Genomic DNA, 22,053 nt, shown 5'->3' with positions numbered 1-22,053 from the left:
AATCTGATTGCCTTCTATGATAAGATAACTAGCTCTGTGGATATGGGGAAAGTGGTGGATGTGATATATCTTGACTTTAGCAAAGCTTTTGATATGGTCTCTCACAGTATTCTTGCCAGCAAGTTAAAGAAGTATGGATTGGATGAATGGACTATAAGGTGGATAGAAAGATGGCTAGATTGTTGGGCTTAATGGGTAGTCATCAATGGCTCGATGCCAAATTGGCAGCCAGTATCAGGCAGAGTGCCCCAGGGGTTGGTCCTGGGGCTGGTTTTGTTCAACATCTTTATTAATGATGATGGGATGAATTGCATCCTCAGCAAGTTTGCAGATGACACTAAGCTGGGGGGAGAGGTAGATATGCTGGAGGGTAGAGATAGGGTCCAGAGTGACCTAGACAAATTGGAGGATTGGGCCAAAAGAAATCTGATGAGGTTCAACAAGGACAAGTGCAAATTCCTGCACTTAGGAAGGAAGAATCCCATGCACTGCTACAGGCTGTGGATCGACTGGCTAAGCAGCAGTTCTGCAGAAAAGGACCTGGGGATTACAGTGGACGAGAAGCTGAATATGAGTCAGCACTGTGCCCTTGTTGCCAAGAAGACCGATGGCATATTGGGCTGTATTAGTAGGAGCACTGCCAGCAGATTGAGGGAAGTGATTATTCCCTTCTATTCGGCACTGGTGAGACCACATCTGGAGTATTGTGTCCTATTTTGGTCCCCCCACTACAGAAGGGATGTGGACAAATTGGAGAGAATCCAGTGGAGGGCAATGAAAATGATTACGGGGCTGCGGCATTTACGAGGAGTGACTTACAAGGAGCGGCTGAGGGAACTGGGGTTATTTAATATGCAGAAAAGACGAGTGAGGGGGGTTTGATAGCAGCCTTCAACTATCTGAAGGGGGGGTTCCAAAGAGGATGGAGCTAGGCTGTTCTCAGTGGTGGCAGATGACAGAACAAGGAGCAATGGTCTCAAGTTGCAGTGGGGGAGGTCTAGGTTGGATATTAGCAAACACTATTTCACTAGAAGGGTGCTGAAGTAATGGAATGGGTTACTGAGGGAGGTGGTGGAATCTCCATCCTTAGAGGTTTTTAAGGCCTGGCTTGACAAAGCCCTGGCTGGGATGATTTAGTTGATGTTGGTCCTGCTTTGAGCAGGACATTGGACTAGATGACCTCCTGAGGTCTCTTCCAACCCTAATATTCTATGATTCTAAACTACAACAGGAAAAGAACAGGTTAAAGAATATTTAGATAAGTTAGATGTATTCAAGTCAGCAGGGCCTGATTAAATTCATCTGAGCATCGGTAAGGAACTAGCTGATGAAATCTTGGCACCATTAGCAATTATCTATGAGAACTCATGGAGCATTGGTGAGGTCACAGAAGACTGGAAAAAAGGCAAACACAGTACCTATCTTTAAAAAGAGGAACAAAAAGGACCGCCAAGATTATAGACCACTCAGCCTAACTTTGATCCTGGAACATATTATTAAACAATCAATTTGTAGGGACCTAGAGTATTATAGGGTGATAAACAATAACCAACATGTATTTGTCAAGAACAAGTCAAGCCAAACCAACCTACTTTCCTTCTTTGACAGGGTTACTGGCTTAGTGGATGAGAGTGAAGCAGTAGATGTGATATATCTTGGATTTTAGTGAAAGTTTTGACAGTTCTGCATGACATTCTCACAAGCAAAGTAGGTAAATATGATCTAGATGAAATTATTACAAAGTGGATACACAACTGGTTGAAAAATTAGTTATCAATGGTTTGCTGTTGAACTGAGAGGGCATAATTAATGGGGCCCGGCGGGGTCTGTCCTGGGTCCAATACTATTCAATTTTTTCATTAATGCTTGGATGAAGGAGAGGAGAGTATGCCAATAAAATTTGTGGATGACACCAATCTGAGGGAGGTTGCAAGTACATTGGAGTATAAGATCAGAATTAAAATAATCTTGATAAATTAGAGATTTGATCTGAAATCAACAAGATGAAATTCAATAAAGACGAGTGCAAAATACTTCACTTAGGAAGGAAAAATCAAATGCACAAATACAAAATGGGGAATAAATGGGTAGACAGTAGTCCTACAGAATAGGGTCTAGGAAGTTACAGTGGCTCACAAATGGAATGTGAGTCAACAATCTGATGCAGCTGCAAAAAAGACTAATACAATACTCACATTACTCAGAATTACGTCTAAGGCAAAGGAGGTAATTGTCTCACTCTACTCAGCACTGGTGGGGCCTCAGCTGAACTACTATGTCCAGTTTTGGGCAACTCACTTTAGGAAAAATGTGGACAAACTAGAGAGAGTCCAGAGGAAAGCAACAAAAAATGATAGACGGTTTAGAAAACTTGACCTTGAGGAAAGACTAGGCATATTTAGTATTGATAAAAGAAGATTGAAGGGGCAGGGACAGGACCTGATAACCGTCTTCAAATATGTTAAAGGCTGTTATAAAAAGGATAGTGATAGACTGTTCTTCATGTTCACTGATGGTAAGTCAAGAAGTAATTGGCTTAATCTGCTGCAAAGGAATTTTAAGTTAGATATTAGGAAAATCTTTCTAACAATAAGGACGGTTCAGTACTGAAATGAGCTTCCAAGGGAAACTGTAGAACCATCACTGAAGGTTTTTAAGTACAGGTTAGACAAACACCTGTTAGGGACAGTCTAGGCATACTTGGTCCTGCCTCCATGCACAAGAGGTTGGACTAAATGACCTCTCCAGGTCCCTTCCAACCCTACATTTTTATTATTTCTATGAACACAAAAGAGAATGAAAGTAAAAGACAGTGAATTGAAGGGGCCCTAAACTCTTCAATAACTCTGTTTTATTGCATTGCACTCCAGTATCTTGGTGTGTCCCCCCAACCCTTGAAAAAATATTAAACAAATTAATATCCTCATGAGGGGGGAAAAAATTGAGCCAAGAGACTCCTGAAGTACATGGGCTTTCAATAGCCGAGGGATTCAGCATCCTGAATTAACAAGTCATCTAGGAGCACATTTTCAAGACATGGCATTTGGGTGTGAATATTCTATCACCTGATGGTGTCTGAATATGCATATCAAACACACAATGGATTCTGTCAGGTTGACTAGCATTTGTTGCAAGCGATGTATGTAGGTGATTTGCATATACCCAAACAGAGGACAGGATTTTTGTTCTCCTAGATTCATGATCATGCAATCAGGAAAGACAACTCAAATGACTGACTTTTATGGATGAGAGGGAAGAAAGGAGAATACAGCAATTAAACAAACATCAGAGGGGTAGCCGTGTTAGTCTGGATCTGTAAAAGCAGCAAAGAGTCTTGTGGCACCTTATAGACTAACAGACGTTTTGGAGCATGAGCTTTCATGGGTGAATACCCACTTCGTCGGATGTATGCATTCACCCACGAAAGCTCATGCTCCAAAACGTCTGTTAGTCTATAAGGTGCCACAAGACTCTTTGCTGATTAAACAAATAGTTATCAGCAATGAAAAAAATATGAATGACTAGCCAATTGATGAAAACCTTATGACATCTGTGGTTTGTTTTAATATGTTACTGAATATGTTTCAAGTAACAAAAATGGGGTCTTTAAGCACTCTTCTTATAGAAGAAGTGCTCCGCCCAGGAGCTGAGCAAGGGGGATGTCGCCGCTTCCGGAGAGACCCCCAGATAAGCGCTGCCCAGAGCCCACCTCACCCCATCCCATGCCCCAACCCCCTGCCCCCTCCCATACCCAGAATCTGCTGCTCAGAGAGTGTGGGGGGCGTGGTGGCCCGAGACTGTCCCAGCAGCGGTCGGTGCGACTGGCACAGGGGCTGCCTGAGCTGCCCCTGAGCCAGGCGCACCGGCTGCTGCAGAAGTCACGGAGGTCACGGAAAGTCACGGAATCCGGGACCTCCATGACAAACTCGCAGCCTTAGTGATAAGAGACTAACCTAATTCAAAAAACCTGAGTATTGTCTACTGAATCCAATATTTCCAGAACCCAACAGGTGGCAGAAATCCTAGTGAAAAAACTTCACAGCACTAGACCCTTACCGCCATCATTGCCACTGAATAACATCCCTAACTGTGAGTAACACTTACATTCTCTTTCTGCAGTGCTTCCCATACCGCATTGTTTAGTTAATAAATAGTAAATGTGTCTTTTTACAGATTTTCTTTATTTGCACTTATAAAACTTTTCAAATGGATTGGAGCCCAGTACTAGTCAATCCTGCAGATAGAAAGAAACAATGCCTAATCTGAACCATAAACTCTGGTTCATCTTCATTTAATCTCCTAAACATCTAGAAATACCCAGCCTCTTTTTGAGAGACAGAGGGACTAACTAAACTAAAAGGGACACAGATTTTGCTTTTCCTATGCTGTTAAAATCAGCTGAAACATTGGCACTAGATCACTTCATTTTCTAAGTTAACTTGGATGGGCTTTACCAAGCTTAGTGCCCCCCCAGGGATTCAGTAACCCTTTGAACCAGAGGCACTGTAGATAGTTTTAATGTGCAGCAAGCTTACTGTAAATTCTGATTTGGTTGCCAGGTATTGGTATAAGATATGGAGGGAGAGAAGTTGTGTTGAGAATTCATCAAAGCTTTCCTGCAGCATGATCTCAGTAACTACTGACACAGCATCTAGGGAGGAAAATAAAATAACAATTTACAGGTTGAAAACACTGGCAAAACTCACAGTGACTTCAATGGATGCAGAATCAGAGTCATAATGATAAGAGAAAAAATGAGCCTCCTTATGCCTAGTACTGGAGAACTACTATATACCATTCAAGCTACTCTGAGCCCTGGTATACACTACAATATGATGTTGGTATAACTACATCACCCTGAGCGATGCAGTTATACAACCTAACCCCTGGTGTAGACAACTACTGTCTCTCGGGGAGGTAGGGAACCTGCACATACCTACCAGCAAACTGTGACTTCGTGATTAAGCTGTTTGCAATAATTCTGCTATTAAATGAGTATTCCATCTCAGATATCTAATTAATACTCCCTACCCTCACCCCACCACATAATATACAATATGCTTGACTTCAAAAACATGGGGAAAGGTAGTTTAGATTGAAGAGGAGTTAAAGATGGTAGAAAGCTGATGACTCCTAAGTGTTATGCAAAGACACCAAAGGAAACAGAGGAACCAAATGTAATCATGTGGAAAAGTCGATTGGGGGCGGGGGAGAAGATGTGTTAAACTCCAGAGGGGAAAAAAGGGCTTTAAGAAAAACAATTTTGGATTTAACTCACTATAAGACTTTTAAAAATCCAATGTACCATTGTTATGAAAAGCATAAAATTGATGACATAACTGATATTTGGTTTCTTACCTTCATAATTTTCATTCTTTATAAAATAATCCAACAATATATTGAAGGTAAAGTTATCTGGGAAAATTCCATATTGTACCTAAAAAGGGGAAAGAAAAAAAACACATTGAAAAATATCATGAGTGTTCCACGTTTTGAATTGTGATTTTAGTAAGTGCTAGAGTGATTAGAACATGGGAGAGGCATCTTGTATAATGTGGTGTTTATTTCTTTAAATTTAAACAACAAAGAACTAACAGCCATGACCCAAGTCTGCAAGCACTTATGCACCTGCGTAACATTAAAGCGTGTGTGTAAGTGTTCGGAATCAGAGCCCATGGGCTTATCATCCTGATAACTAGGCTTCTATGACATGTCTCTTCCTCCACCCATTGGCGGTTTTCTGTCCTCTTTAGTTTTCTTCAGGACTGGGTAGGAACTGTCTTCCCATATGTCTGTATAGTGGCCAGCACTTTTTGGACACTACCACTGTGCATGCGGGGGGTCGGGGGAAAAGACATCAAGTGGGGGGGGAAAGTTAAAAAAAGCTGGGAAGAGCTTATTTCAAGCTCTGTCCCATCTATATTTTTAAATTCAACAAAAGTATGTAATCCAGGACTGCAGTCTATGGAGAGACATCACTTATGATAGGAATTCAGAATAAGCTACACTTGTCTAATGCTGATCAAATAAAATCTTGCCTTTTCTCTTAAAAACCTGACCTTGTTTTTTAATGTGTACAAGGCTTTGTCCTGTGCACCATATTTGAAGCACTGTCTGATCCAGCTGTGGATGGTCCAGTCTCTCAGGTACCAGCAGTTTGGACTATGCCGAAACCTAACGGACAAAACAGAAGAGTCTTAAGTTACAATTAATTTCTTCCCAGAAGTCTCACAGGTGCAAAGGGCATAATTTAAAACAATCAGCAGTATTTAAGAACACCACCATCACCTGACCCCACAAAAAAAGGTGTATCTTTTTATAGCTGCAGCAGTATGAAAGTTCTGCCTAAACTTTGATGCCTTAGGCCCAACTTATTAATATGAGAATAGTAAATATATGCAAATCTTTTATAAATTTAACCTGAGTTTTGATGAGTCAGATACTATGGGACGTGTCCCCCCCATGATTTTGTAGTATTAGCAAGCATTGTCCATGCTCATCAAAGAAAGTATCTAGCCAGTCCTTCCATTCTCCTAGAGGAATATAACTTTATCATGTTATGAAGGGGACAGAAAGAAACTGAAAAGGATTACTTAATTTTAAAATGAGTTCATCTAGTTTGAGCTCTTGTATAACACACAGGACTTCCCCCAGATCTTTTAGAAAAACATCCAAACTTGATTTAAAAATGGTCAGTGATGGAGAATCCACCATGACCCTTAGTAAGTTGTTCCAAAGGTTAATTATTCTTACCATTAAAAATGTGTCTTATTTCCAGTCGGAAAATATTTTTGAGGTGCCTGGGCCTGATTCACATATCCCACCTCACATACCCCTGAGTACCTCAATTGCTTTTAGTAGCATTACACTGATTTACACCAATGTCAGTCTGATTAGACTCGGACCCATGGAAGTGCCCACTGAATAAAAACAAACATTAAATTTAAACAGGTTAATTAATTCTTCTTGTATTTACTTTTTGTTACAATCATAACTTCAAATGAATTTCCTCTGGGGAGAAAACCTCACAAGCCAAGTTGCAACCCAGAACAAATCTCTGTGACTCTATCAGGTTGGAGTAGGGGAAGGTAGAGGAAAGCAGGATTTATAATGAAAGTGTTGACACAACCTTAAATTCTGAGGTTTTAGGAGTAAACGTATTTTCCAATGAAAGCCTATTCTTCCCCATTTCCCTCTCCACAAAAAAAGAGTATCTGAAAATAATATTTTGCACGAGAGAACAAAAAACCTAGAACTCATACTCCAGCTTATATAGTAGCTCCAATTGGTCTTCATAAACCTCACAGTCAGCTTCCTGCTGCTGGTGGTCATTTTCACAAAGGGCATCAGCCCATGATGAACAGCTGAGGTTGGGGGATGGTGCAGATCCAAAGTTGCAAGATTAAATGCTGGAAGGTTCATCCTTATTCACCCAAATATGTCTCACAATTTGTTTGGAAAATTAATGACCAAAACCTGCAGAGTCTTGCAGTAGCTATAGTCTGTAAAATAAACTAAAAACCCTGTATGGTAGGGTCCGTCCTGATTTTGGGCTGAATTTCATATCTAAGTGTCAAGAGATACCTGAAACCTTTCACGTTTTGCACTGTGCATCAAGAAAAGGTTTTATGCCTAAAGTACAAAAGCTACAGTTCCTGCAGAAAACTGCAATGGCTGAGTTGTACTAATGTGCAGATGCTAGCAGCCTGGAGCCACGCTACATCACCATTTAGTTGCAGGATTGGCTCTTCCATCTGAATGAGCATGCTTTCCGGAACATTTATCAGATTATTGTAGCCACCAACCCTCTCCCCCCACCCTCTCCGTGAATTCCTACGAATTGTATCCTATGGCTAAAGGCTATACAGATCACCAAGCTTGGAAACAGGGAGAAAATGTTCAAGTCTATAGAATCTGCAGAATTGCTAGAGACTGGCCTGCCAAAAGCAGTGGTTTTGAGACGTAAACATCTGAATGAGGTCTAAGTATAAAGTTATTTACGTGGCAGATGAGAGCACACTTTTAAAATAGATATAACATGCATTCTGTTGATCTACTTGCTTTCTACTCTTCTCCCTCTTCTTCCCCCCAGCTCTGATTAACAGCAAGATCCTATATTTGTTTTAATGAAAGTCCTGCTTCACTAATGCTTACAAAAAGCATCAATTACAGACACTCAGACTTAATCATAGCTTGATGAAACAATTATCTAATTGCTAAAGACTATTTCACCAGTCATTTAAAAAAAAAAAAGAGGTCAGAATGAAATCTTGACATCCACTGCCAGCATCCTTCAAAGTTGCTTCATTTAACAGCTAACATCCTTTCCTAAGTGCAAAACTACAGTCCTGCACTACAAAGACATGACAGTAATACTTTCAGATACACTAAAAATATCCCACTGACATCTATCTGGTCTTTAATATCTTTTTCCAGTGGGGTGGTAGTAAAGGATCGAAGGGAACATTAAAAAATTGAAGACTAATAATGGATCTGAACAGTCATCTTTAAGCAGAGCTGTGTTTCTCTTCTAAAAGATACCAGACACAGCAATGCCTCCATTATTTCTCCCTGCATGCTAGAAGCACTACAGCATATTCTAATGCTGAATTTTTTCTTGATTCAAAAGTTAAATTGCAAGTGAACGGTAAAGGGCTTCAGCAGGAAATGGTATGTTGTCTGAAAACTGGAGTCAGCCTGAAATTAATCTCATTAGTGAAAATTTCTGAAAATGACATGACCATCAAAGTCCTTGGAGGGTATACAATAAAGATGACTAAAACACTGGTGATTGTGAGCTGGGACTGGTTTTCCTTTGTGGGTGAACAGCACCCAATAGGCTGTGGGCACCACCAGTGTACAAATAATTATTATTTATATTACTGTAGCAGTCATGGATCAGGACCCCCTTGTGTTTAACCCTGTACAAACACAGAACAAAGATTGTCCCTGCCCCAAAGAGCTTACTATCTAAGAAATAAATAAGTACTAAACAGTTGTGCATGGGAAGGGGAGGCAGGGAGCGGTGCCAAATTTACTCACTTTGTCTCCACTACACATGTGTGTGCTTGCGCCATGCATGTACGTGCATGTATAGACCCCTTTGCAGCAGCACATTTTTCCTAGCAGGGGGATGAGGGAATCAGTTATGAAAGGAAAATATATCGTATCTGTCTTTTCATCATTTCTGACTCCTACTGTGCTTGGGTAGGTTACTGTATCGGTTGGGGACCGAAGCCAATAGACCATTCAATTTTTATAACTAACCCAGATGAAATATCCAAATGTTGTAGCAGATGCTTTTGTTTGAAATGGAAGAGGGAAAAATGCTGGTCATTTGGACAAGTATCAATATCCCCCTCCTCTCTGAAACACACAACAAGATATAATTAGGGAATGCAGTATGTGCAGGGACAGACAAAAAGATAGGAGGTGGATAAACTACAGAAAGCAGGTTACGGCAAGCCAGAGGATACATACTGAATTTAAAGAAGCCTCTAGCAATTCCTATATGTTCAGTGGAAATACCAGGAGTTAATCATCCAGATTCATTCCTTGCAGGTCTGATAAAACTTCAAGAAATATCAGATTCTTATGACACACTCAGAAAAGACAAGGGGAAGAATCTATACCAGTATTAGTGTAGCTCAGTGTTGGAATAGTTTAGTGTTAATGGCGGAGAAATCAATATGGCGATTCTCATGGCCACTGAACTGAGAACATCTCTCCCTACAGGGAACCCAGATAGGAATATCTTTAAGACAAGGAGTCAGTGAACTAGAGAGATCATTGTGAAACTAAACATGTAGAATGCAATAATGTACTATGATTCTACTACCAAAAGTAGCATGTCTCCTCCTCCCCCGTGTGGAAAAATGCTCAAATAACCTACTTTAGTAAGGTGACTGATTCAAACTATTGCTTAATTCTTGCAGAAACTAGTTATTGATATATCTTGGAGTTGGCAGCTATGAGGTACAGGACATATTCAGCACAACTGACATGACTTCAGCTGAGAAACTCCCTACTATCACTGACATGCAGATAAAGGCTGAATATTACACTGAGAATATAGTCCTAAACTACTGATTTCCTGCATCAGGACTTTACTTGTTATTTACAGTAATACTGAAATATTTCAGTGTTTTAGAAGACAGTGAATAATGAAGCAATTTATCAGATGCTGAAAATGCGTTAGGGCTGGCCTTTCTGCTCAAAACTGTAGGAAGTACGGCGCACATTGATTCTTTCCAGCACTGCAGAACCAGCTGAGCTGGTGCCCTTTTTTAAAAATAAGAATAGTCCTTTTAAAATTTGTTTGGTGCCACCAAGTGGTGAACGTATGTATTACCACATTCATATACAGTTTTTCAAGGAAATTACAGTAGTCCTGAAGCTGACAACAGAATGGAAAAGAAGGCAGCAAATTCTCTTCAGTTTAAAAAAAAAAAAAAGTCAGATGCCAGAAAGAACTTGCATGCTCCAAAACCAGTTCACAAAATCAGAGCAGCGGCAGAGGGAACAGATCAATTGAGCTGTCTATTCCTCTCTGCCCCCCAAACCATTCAAGATGGTTCCCTAGATAAAATTTCTAAATTTTTTAATTCTACTTTAAAATGTCCAGTTGTTGATGGGGCTTCTGTCACTGCTTCCCTTGGGAGATTATTTCACATTTCAGGATGGCCTTGTGGTTAAGGCACTGGACTTGGACTCACAGGTGTGGATTCAATTCCCAGCTCTGCTAGAGACTTACTTCCTGCGTGCAAACTTTGTTTCCCATCTGTAAAATGGGAACAACAACTTCCTTGGTCTTGTCTATTTAGACAGTGAGCTCATCAAGGCGGGGACTGTCTCTTATGAAGTGTATGTGCAGTGTACAAGACAATGGGATCTCTGAGGCCTCTAGGTGCTTTTGTAGTAATCACATTTTGTAGAAGATTTTTACTGAATTTCACCTGAAATTTCCCTTTTTAAAATGTCATCTTGTTCCTCCTAAACAACTGGGAACTACCCTAAATATTTTTTTCTTTCTCTCTGGCAATGACAGTCTTCACATATTTGGAAGATTTCTATTATACCTCCCATCTCTACCCATAATTGATGCTCATATCTTTCACTCATCTTAACTTTCCTCATAATAGTTAACCTATAGGCTTGGTGTATGTTTATCTCCCTTTCATAACATGAATCCTGTCTTATGTTGAAAACTACAGTGAAATTCTTCCATTTAACTTTTAAGATGTCTTTTAGTTCCCTAGAACCAGAGCGAGGGATGGATCCGGATGCTTATCTGTTTTAATCAGGAAAAGGAAGAGAGTCAGGCTTCTTCTCATCCACTTCAGATTCTAAAAGGTCTTGGAGCAAAATAGAAATGGAATTAACAGGATGAAAAATGCCTCAACTCCTAAGAAACATCTCTAATTGCCAGAAAGAAGCTGCCTCTCTGGAACAAATCCAAAGCCACTCCAATTTCTAAATGCAAGTCATATGGAGATGCAAAGCTCCTTGGCAATGCCAGGTTTTTTTCTTCCAAGGCACATTTTTCAAGCTACAGTGCATAATGATCAAATAGATTCCAGGCAGACTTAGCTTGGAAACTAACATGTTAAGAAAAACGTCACCTAAATGTCTCCTTTGTTTGTCATGTCAAGCTGCATACTCTGGGAGAAATCCTCAGCATTTGAATGGCCCAGAGGCAGGGATCATGTGTCAATGTCAAGACAATTGCCCTGCAAAACTTTGTGGTTTGGAAATTTCCTTTTAAACATGAGTGAGTGAAGGAAGCGTCAGTTTTCTCTCTTTTCAGCTATATCCATGTTTGTCTGTCTGCATGAGTGTGTGTATACTTGGTTTAAAATCCAGTACAGTACGTAGTCATACCATTCATGCAAGAAATACACAAGTCATCTTAACATAATGACTCATTAACTTCTGGTAGGAGCAAAGGGAACTTTTTTTTTTAAACTTTTAAAGTAAAATAAAAACATTACATAGGATTAAGGCAGAATACCTTTGCTACATAGTATAATAAATCAATTATCAAGAGCAGTAATAGGAACAAGCTTTTAAAAACAGATTGATTAAGTTGGGGTGGGGGTTGGGGGAGCAGAATATTTGTAAGTGGGGGGAGCAGAATAATTGCCAGGCACAACTGCTCTTTCCTATAGAAAAGCCTCACTGTGCTCCCTGAAAATGGTCATGTGTTTAGGTTATCAGCCATGATGTTTTAATTCTTTATCAGCTTTCTCTAACGGAGTTTAAACCGGTTATCTTTTGCCTATGAGCTATTCTAAGCATTTGTATTCTACTCACTGCCACAGCATCTATACGGTTGGCTTTTTTTTCTTCCCCAAGTAATACTTTGTAATTTCTGTAGCACCTTCCTTCTTAGCATCACAAAGAGCTTTCCAAGCACTGATGAATTTAGTCTCACAATAAGTCTTTCAGGTAGGGGGAAATGATTAATGTCTTTTAGAGATGGGAAAGTAAGGCACAGAAGCATAGTTAAGTCACCCAGCAAGTCTGTGGCAGAACTGGGAATAGAACCCAGAACTCAAAACCCTGTGGCCAGCCTTCACCACTTAATCATATTTGCCACTCCCTTCTCTCCCCTTCCCATTCCACTGTCCTTTTATTTTTATCTTGTCCAAAGTGTGGGTGGTTGGTTGGTTGGTTTTTGTTTTTAACCCCCACGTGCAGTAATAATCATGTTTGGTAAAAGCACCAGACACATTTGGTCTGGATTTTTGTTGGGAGAAGCACACATTTGCATATACTGTCATTTAGGAGGAGTTTAGATGTGCATGGGTTTGCATGAGAAATTCATATGATCATGAAAAACAATCTCTTAACAGTATAAGCAATGGTATTTACCATTCAACAATCTTGAAAAGGCTAACATTTTGCTCAAAACTATTCTGCTGCATAGAAAACAGCTTCAAAAGGTCTCTTTCCACCAGTGACTGAGGGGCAATCAATCCATATGCTGGCAAGATCTGGTCCATCCATTAGTGACCCATTTAGTATATTTGACAGTCACTTATGTGAATTTCCTTACAAATGACTGACAAGCTGAATTTTTGATACAACAAGCACTTATGTCCAATGTTGTCAATCTTCTAGCCTTATGTCATTTCAAATGCTCCTCTTTCTTTTGATAGATATAATGCAGCTCTCTAAACAAAACAGAAAAGAACAATCTTATGTTCACAGAGAAAAACAGGACTGTCAAGCAGTTGCAAAAAATCATAAGAGTTGCTACTCATTTCATAACAATATATTAATAGAGACTCATTACACAAAGACAAAGGAAATACTGTGTTTTCATAAAAACACAAAAAAGAAGCATTAGGAAAGAAATAGTAACAGCAGCAGTTCTAGAATCTGCAGCAAAGCCCAAAGGACCATCGTGGCTCTGAAATTCTTGACTCTGGAAAGTATATTACAAATTTAGCCATCCATCCACTGGCAGTGAACTTGATGGAAGTTGAGCAAGACAGGTCCTCCAACGTGTAAAACCAAGAGAGAGAACACACAAGGTGCCCCCTTCAGGATTTGATTCTTTCTCAATCGATGGAAAACTCCCCTGGCTGTTACTGCAGTTCCTCCAGAATCTTCTAATGGCCACATCTCTTCAGAACAATACAGTGATCAGTCTTAAGATGTAACCACAAAAGTTCGGTTCTCAGCATGCCTCAGGCTCTCCTCAACAAAATTTTGGTTAAGGGACCGTGGGTGTTTTTCATATCCCAGAATAACAGTTCCTCAGTCTCAGGCCTTGTCTAGACCAAGATTTAAAGGTGCTAACTAACATGCCTTAAAAAGTCTAGAACAGACAAGACATATTGCCTTTAATGCAGATGAAGTGACTGAATTAAAGCCATGTCTCCCAGCTGTTTGCTGTGCAGTTTATATTGCCCTTTGGGAGCCTATAGGAGAAAAGCACTGTGGAAATGTAAATACTACTAATAAACTCAGAAGATAGCATTTAGCCTAATTTCCTGTAGAATAGTATCAGAGGGGTAGCCGTGTTAGTCTGGATCTGTAAAAGCAACAAAGAATCCTGTGGCACCTTATAGACTAACAGATGTTCTGCAGCATGAGCTTTCGTGGGTGAAGACTTGCATCTGAAGAAGTGGGTATTCACCCACGAAAGCTCATGCTGCAGAACGTCTGTTAGTCTATAAGGTGCCACAGGATTCTTTGTTGCTTCCTGTAGAATGTAAGCCAATTATTTTAGCAGTGTTTTAATTTTTTTTTTATTTAAACACAAACTAATCAACAAATATCTTTTGGATTTTACTTTTTCAGATTCTCTTCAGGACAGAAAGATGTGTTAGAGAAAGATTAGTTTCACTCCTTGTTGCTCAGGGATAAACCCCTGATGAAAGACAGAGACCCAACTTTAAAATACTGTCCCTATTGTCCCTGCCCTTAGGATAAACAGAATATCTGATTAACCATCTCCTTCTCTCTAAATCCTAACAGAAAAGAAAGGGGGATAGGAGGAGAGAAGAAATCAGAATTTCTTGTCACAGGCATGAAGAACCTAAACTACTTTCGATATAAAGCTGAAACTCCTTTGAGGTGCAGCAGTTAAGAAACTAAATGGAAAAAGCCTTTTCTTAACATAAAAAAAATCTTACTGACAGTTAAGGACACAGCTCCTAGGAATTCTGCTTCTTAAAAATACTTCTGGGCTTTTACAGTTGAAAATGACCAGATTTGAATACAAATGCCACTAATAATCTAGTGTTAGGATGCAGAGTACGATAGGCTCAGGAAAACATGGAGTATGATGGGGTGAGCTGTTGCTATAGCGACTCTATGAGAAGATATTCTCTAGTGCCTTTCTCAGTCCCAATACAACCATAATAAAGTCTAATTTACAACCAACACTTGCATTAATTATACCTTCTCCTGGTATACTGGCATGGAAATACAGGTTATAAAATGATGAACTGAGCAACGCTTTAGATTTCTTGCTTTTGAATCTCAGCAATTTCAAAGTGTCAGGCTAAAACTTATTTGTATTAAGATTTGACAAAAGGGCAGTTGTATGGAGCCATTGCTTATCTGCGTATCTCTTAAAAATTAATTAGACACAAAGGCTATAAAACTACAGCAAATGTAAGTAAAATACTTTTTCCTTCTGCCCTTTTAGTCATTCAGCCTCTCTGGATGCTTGTTGCCATCCTGACTGATTCTCCATCTGTCTGAAACTTGGCACACAAGTTATCAGCCAGATACATTTTTCAAAAACAAGTAAACATGTTGTTGAAAACGTACTTAAATTTCTATTGCAGTCATCACCTTCCCATCTGGGCTCATTATACAATTAAAGAGAGAGAGAGAGAGCCTTCCAAAAACTGGCAACAAGCCAACTAAATCCACTCCTTGCCCCAGCTAATCGCATATTGCAAGTTATTGTTAATTTACAGTGTCAAAAAGGTATGTTTCAAACTCTATATTACTCAAGCACTAGCTATCAAAGGATCTCATTTTTAGAGGATGACAGCTTTATTTTTCAGCTCCTCGCTTGTCATTTGCTCAGATTGCCAATATTTCAGCCTATGGCCAACCCTCCATACTTAGCTGCTTTGAAAAGTTTTGCTCATTTTAATCTTAAAAAATGAGTTTTACAAGTGATGACCTACTTTCTACTTTGTGGTAACAAAAGCTGTGCTGCCTAGCAGGAGGAAAGGAAGATCTAAGGGTTATGTCTACATGGTCCCACAGTTTAGACTATGGGGTGTGAACTCTAGCGCACACTACCATGCTGTGCTCTAACTCCCCTTTGTGGACACTACTGGGGTGAACTACAAGGTACCTAGTTTGCTTTAACTTAGGAATGGTCTATACCTAAAAAATTCAAGATGACAGGACCATTAAATAATTTGCTTAAGGCCAAAGAAAGAATTTGTGTCAGAGTTAGGATTAAAACGCAGGGGTTCCAGGATTCTAGTCCTGTGTTCATACCACTACCGCATGCCTTTCTATTTCACATTATAAAGTAATACACTATGGGTGCCATTAAAAAGTAAATATTGCCAACAAATACTGCATTGCCACCATGACCTTCTATTCCAAGAACAGAAAAAACTGCAATAAATTACTGTGGGAAGCGCTTGTAAATACTGACTTTTGATGGTGGCTAATGTAAGACTAAATTTAGTCTGAGAGGGAGAAATGACCAATTTTGTCAAAGATATAGCTCACCTAGAAAGCCTTCACTTGTAATAGACGTGTTGCAATTTGAATAGAATAATTCTATTATTCTATTCAAATTACCAGTACTTCACATAATTTCTTTTTGACACAGACTGGATGCTAGTTTAAAACTGTGCCACTTGCAGGGCCGGCTCCAGGCACCAGCTTATCAAGCAGGTGCTTGGGGCGGCAACTCGGGAGTGGGGCGGCACTTTCAGGGATTCGGCGGCAAATCGGCGGAGGGTCCCTCACTCCCTCTCGGAGCGAAGGACCTCCTGCTGAATTGCCGCAGATCGCAATCGCGGCTTTTTTTTTTTTGTTTTGTTTTGGCTGCTTGGGGCGGCAAAACCCCTGGAGCCGGCCCTGGCCACTTGCCACAACTGCTTACACAATTGAATATCACAGGGGCCAAAGTTGAAGCCGTGCAGATTATGCAGCAACCTTTTCCTTCTGGTTTCTGTACCAGAAACTTGAATTAGCGTGTTCTGAGACCAAGCCATTTATTCTGCAATGTCATTCACTTTCACACCAGACGCCCCAGAGGCGCACGCGCACACACACACACACACACACGCAAATAAAAGGCAGTGCTGTAACAACATAACTACTGAACAAATTTTATAAGATGATTTAACCTTTCAGAGGTGAACTTCACAGTTGCTGCCAAAAAATTTTAAGTAACAATGGCATGAACCAATTTCCAAATTTAAAAATTCACTGCTATGTTTATTCACTTCAAAATGTTTTAATCCAAAGTGGGTGATACCCTTTCCCTGTCCCTGCTCCCCATCTCATAACAAGAGTCCATGTGGCAGATGAACGTAGTTTTTACTTTACTATTCTGTACTCACAATTCTTCACTATGACAATCTGATTCCACTATGCATTGCTACCCAAACTCAACATGAACAGAGTGGTGTCAGGGCTAGAATGAATGAGATGAACTGCTAAGGAATACAAATGAGATTTTCATATTAAACGCACATGTAACACTGACCAATTGATTCAGGCTCATTTGATGTTTTGGCCACAAATTTGCAGCTATTTCCAAAATGTTAGTGCAATGTTAGTAGATGCCTTAGGCTTCACACCTAGGGGAACACAGAGAAAAATTCACTCATAGGAGACAAAATCTGACCACTCTCTCTGAAGGCTGCTACTGGGCTGTTTACCTTGAATCAGTGCTGTATCTCAACATTACAGTCATGTCTAAGGTTTATCATGTATAGTAAGTGAAGTAGAAAAGCCTTATTATACTATTAACTGAACAATATTACATTTCACAATATTGTCAAGGCCATATTGTATTATAGCTCCGGGTAATGGGTTCACCTTCCTCCTCTTCCTTCTTTGATACTGTTAACTTTACCACCTCCCCTCACATCACTCAGGTCTATAATCTGGCAATCATCTTTGACTCGTCCCTCTTGTTCGCCTCCCGCATCCAGGCTGTACTCAGTCTTGCTGGTTCTCCACATTTTGAAGATCCAGCCTTTCTGTCTGGCTTACAAAAAAATCTCATCCATGCTCCAATCAGATCCCCACTTACTTACTGTGCAACCCCCTCTTTTCCAGCCTCCCTAGCTTCCACACTGCCTGTCTCTCTCCAGTCCATCCAGAATGCAGCTGCTAAAATTATCTTCCTAAAACATTCCTCTGACCTCACTAACCCCCATGAATCTCTCCACTAGCCCTCCCCTTTTCCTTGGTATCAATTGTAACTTCTTGTCCTTGCCTTCAAGGCCATATATAATTTTGCCACTCCCCTACTTATCCAGCCTTATCTCTTACCACTTGCTCCCACTCCCACCACTCTGCCCATGGAGAGCACTCCTTTAATCCAACTCCTCTGTGCTTTTTTCCTTTGTGAGCTGGTCTGACAGGCAATTAGCATTTCCTCATTTAAATCCTTCTGAAAACTCCTATTTTTTGTGATTCTGCCAATAAGTGAGTCAATAACATTCATCACAGTCTTTATTTAAAATTAGATCAATCTCAGCAACTGCACGATTTTACTGTAGTAACTCGTCTTTCCACCCCTATCTCCTTCCTGCTGTTTGTCACACCACTTTTTGTGACAGGTCTGATGTCCAGCTGTCAGCTCTGAGGGACTCGGACCATCTGTTTCTTATACAGCACCTACCACCCCATTGGGTGCTATGAAGTAATGTAAGTAATGCAGTCTAGTTAAGGATTTGATCATAGAACTGGATAGCAATCTATTTGTATCTCCTTCTTTACAAACCACTCATCTATTTAACTCTTTTATTCAGTGACCAAACAAAACCCAAATCTTGAGTTCATCAAACCCAAAAACAGACAAATAAACAATCCAACCCCGCATCCAAACTAAGTTATCCAACCTGAAGATTTCCCAGTACAGCCTGTCTTCTGTGTGCCTAGCCTTTTCTTAAGTTTTTTGGGACAGGGGCTGTCTTTATTACTGTACTGTGCCATGCCAAACTTATTGTGAATACTAAACAATTAATAATGATAGAGCTGGTCCAAGCATTTTGCCAAAAAAACAGTGTGTGTGTGGAGGGGAAATAAAGGTAAATGCCCTAAAGTCAATAGTAAGTCACAGTTAAAACAACTTACAGATATGTATTGTCAGGGCCGGTGCAACCATTTAGGCAACCCAGGCGGTCGCCTAGGGCACTAGGATTTGGGGGGCGGCATTTTCTTCAGCAGTGACCGCGGCGGCCGCATCTTCGGCCGCCCCAGTCTCCACCTGCATTTAGGCGGAGGGAGCTGGGGCAGGGGAGCGCGGGGAGGGCCGCCTGCAGCAAGTAAGGGGGGAGGGTGGCACGCAGGGGAACTCCCCGCCCCAGCTCACCCCTGCCCTGCCTCCTCCCCAAGCACGCCGTGGCTGCTTTACTTCTCCCACCTCCCAGGCTTGAGGCGCCTAAGCAGATTGGCGCCGCAAGCCTGGGAGGCAGGAGAAGTGAAGCAGCAACAGCGTGCTCGGGGTGGAGGCAGAGCAGGGGTGAACTGGGGTGGGGGGGGGGTGGCGGAGGGTGAGGAGTTGCCGCAAGGGGGGGGCGCCTCAGGGCGGAGCTGCCATGGGGTGGGGCGGCCTAAGGGTTGGGGCTCGGGGATGGGCGCAAGGTAGAAATTTCACCTAGGGCGCAAAACATCTTTGCACCAGCCCTGGTATTGTTACTAATTTACTAATGGTGGGGTGGGGAAACACTACATTCTTGGATTTACAGCAACTGCTTAATATACTGGTACTTCCTTATCAAATATTGAATTTAATCTAACAAGCATACTTACACAAGGAATATGGCTAGTTTTGCATTTTACACAGTTCTTTAAAAAAAAGTCAAGGCTTTTATTTAAAAAGAGACAGTAAGAACCTAACTTGACGTTCTGTATATGTTACTGGATAAATGTTCAGAGTTGTCGGTTTTTGCAAGCTGCATAATTCCCATGAACATTCAATTAGACTGTGTGACTCAAAGCTCAGACAAATGACTTGAAAATGCAGGGGGATATTTTATTGTCCTTTCCTTTCTCATCTGAAAAGGAACACTGTCAAGTTTGGTAGTCAGAAAATATGACCCACTTGTTGGGTTTGTGATTGCTGATGAGCATCAGAACATGGTGCAAGTGTGTGTATGCAATGTTATTCCTCCCCACTGTGCTGGCTTCCTCAGCTCTTGTATTCAGACGGTGAACTGACATTTACAAGCATCCAGCTCTCTGAAGCATTCATAGTGCATAAGGCTTATAAATGTCATGTTACCCATTGCATACAAAAACAGAGCAGACAGGCAGAATGGGCGAAAGTACTACATGTGTGCATATCACATTCATGTGTCTGTGATCAGAGCTAAAATATTATGCACTGGTGAGTCAAAACAGTTACTAGCACTGATTTATTTTCCAGGCAGGCTTTTTAAAAACCTCCTAAGAACCACAGCTTTCCAAACAGATTAATAAAATCCTAAAATTAAGTTAGTAGCTACAATCTTTGGCCTGGATAAAGGAAGCCATCTGGGTATGTGTGACCATTGCAAAATAGGAGCTTCGGTGGAGCATGAAGAGGTGTGGTCTTCCTTTTTAAAGCAATAACGCTGTATTCCAGTGGATACTCAGGTGAACACTTTAAGATGTTCATGGCAGGCACCGTGTCTTTCTAAGTGTTTGTATGACCTTTAAATACTGTGAAGATCTAGATAGAGAGCACAATGGGGCCCTAGCCCTGACTGGGGCCTATGGACATTATTATTTATTTCTACTATAGTAACTTGAAAAGTGCAACAAAAATCAATCAATCAATCAGAATAGCTACTAGCAGAGTTAGAGGGATAATTATCATAACAGAACCATGATCATATTCTTTCATCTTTTTAAAGAATCTTCATGATGGCAAAAGATAAAATCTTCAGCCTCAGGAAAGGAAGACCCCAAATATCTTTTAAATTCATTAAAATCCTTTTAGTTTTGGCTAGTTGCAGGACACAAGAACCCCAGTTGCAGCACCTTGCCCAAATCTCTCTTCTTCTGACACACGTTTTTGTCCATTTTACATCAAGGTCAATCAACACAATGAGTGGTAATAGATAATAATATTTTGTATAGTAGACCCCTTGCCCAATTCATAACTTGGTTGCATATCAGGAACAGTTCAGAAATATAACAAGTGCAGCACTTCCACCATGATGCTCACTTTCTTTTTATATGGCTCTACCTTCTTTCCTCACCACCTTCCACACCTGGACTGCCTCTTCACTTGCCCAGCCAGTTGGCAGACTGCTCCTCCACTATACATGGTCAGTATTTAGTTCTTTCCCAAACTGGCTGGCATACCTAGAGCCACTGAATACATGTCAACCAGCCATCCCTCAGGATTCCCTCTTCCTGCCTGCCTGTGTCTCCACTAAAATACACCCAAATCAACACAGAATAGGCCTGACACTGTTAAGTCCCATGATTTTTATACAGCCCTGCCTTCCTTCTACCTTTCCCCAGCCTGGCTGCTTTTACAGCATGTACCCTTCCTACATCTTTACTAACCTCATTCAAAGTGACCCAGAAAACGCAACCTGTGATAGCCTTGATGGGATTAGACTTCACCTGTCCAAGAAGCAAGTCCTAAAATCATTCCCTAAGCTGCATTTCCAGCACAGCTGTACAGCAAAATTACAATTAGAATGGAGTAAGATGACATATTTTTCCCTTGGTAAAAAGTTAATGAGAACTGCAGTGAAGACAAAAGGAAGATCAGAATGAAATAAGTGACAGTTTAAAGACAATGATCAGAAGGTTGACTTTAGAGATTAAAGCAGGCTTTAGAAACTACAATGCTTGGAAAAGTGTATTATTCAAAGGTGTGTACCTACTTGCAAAACCAATTGCCAAAATCTGAACACTTTTAGTTTGAGGAGATCTAGACTTACAAAAACAAAATCCAAAACTCCATTCATGTTTTTTTTCCAGAAAGAGAATGACAAAGGACATACCATTTGCATCTGAGTTTACAGCTGAGAAAACAGAAGATTCCACCAACTGCTCTCTAAAGTGCTTTGAATAAACGCTTATAATCCAAATGACAATGACCATAGAAAGTGTTTAAAGGCCCCCTAAAAACACTCTGGACCAAATCCTAAACAGCTGTAACCAGACACAGCATAGCTCCACTGACTTCAGTGGTGCTGAGGATCTCGCGCACTAAGCATATATGTGAGGTACTTCACCAGACATGGTCAATTATAACAGTGTGGGAAGCAAGGGCCACAAAATCTAACAGGCACATATTGAGGGGGTCCACATCCCACCCACAGACAGTTAGAGGGTGAAGATGGAAACATACAGCAGAAAAAAGGTAGTGGGGGCCTT

At 40.7% G+C, this 22,053-nt stretch overlaps 1 protein-coding gene and 1 long non-coding RNA gene across 5 annotated transcripts in view; one reads left to right on the top strand and one right to left on the bottom strand.

Moving 5' to 3' along the window:
* The window catches only part of MRPS27 (mitochondrial ribosomal protein S27), a 63,986-nt gene that overhangs the window by 11,062 nt on the left and 30,871 nt on the right, over window positions 1-22,053 (bottom strand). For 3 of the 4 annotated variants that reach the window (XM_039544345.1, XM_039544343.1, XM_039544346.1), the window contains 3 exons: window positions 6,060-6,174; window positions 5,359-5,437; window positions 4,536-4,651 (listed from right to left, as the gene is read on the bottom strand). In XM_039544345.1, coding sequence (XP_039400279.1) covers window positions 4,536-4,651; window positions 5,359-5,437; window positions 6,060-6,174 — 310 coding nt within the window. Of the gene's footprint in view, window positions 1-4,535; window positions 4,652-5,358; window positions 5,438-6,059; window positions 6,175-12,873; window positions 13,176-22,053 lie in introns of all 4 variants that reach the window. The other variant, XM_039544344.1, reaches the window with a different exon arrangement.
* LOC120407950 lies at window positions 1,607-21,752 on the top strand. Its single transcript, XR_005600348.1, has 3 exons — window positions 1,607-1,711; window positions 4,001-4,089; window positions 21,655-21,752. It is a non-coding gene; the product is annotated as an uncharacterized LOC120407950 (long non-coding RNA).

Source organism: Mauremys reevesii, linkage group 6 (genome assembly GCF_016161935.1).
Source record: "Mauremys reevesii isolate NIE-2019 linkage group 6, ASM1616193v1, whole genome shotgun sequence".
In the NCBI taxonomy this organism is placed as follows: domain Eukaryota; kingdom Metazoa; phylum Chordata; order Testudines; family Geoemydidae; genus Mauremys; species Mauremys reevesii.
Note: the sequence above shows the minus strand (reverse complement) of the source record. Positions and strands in the feature narration are given on the sequence as shown.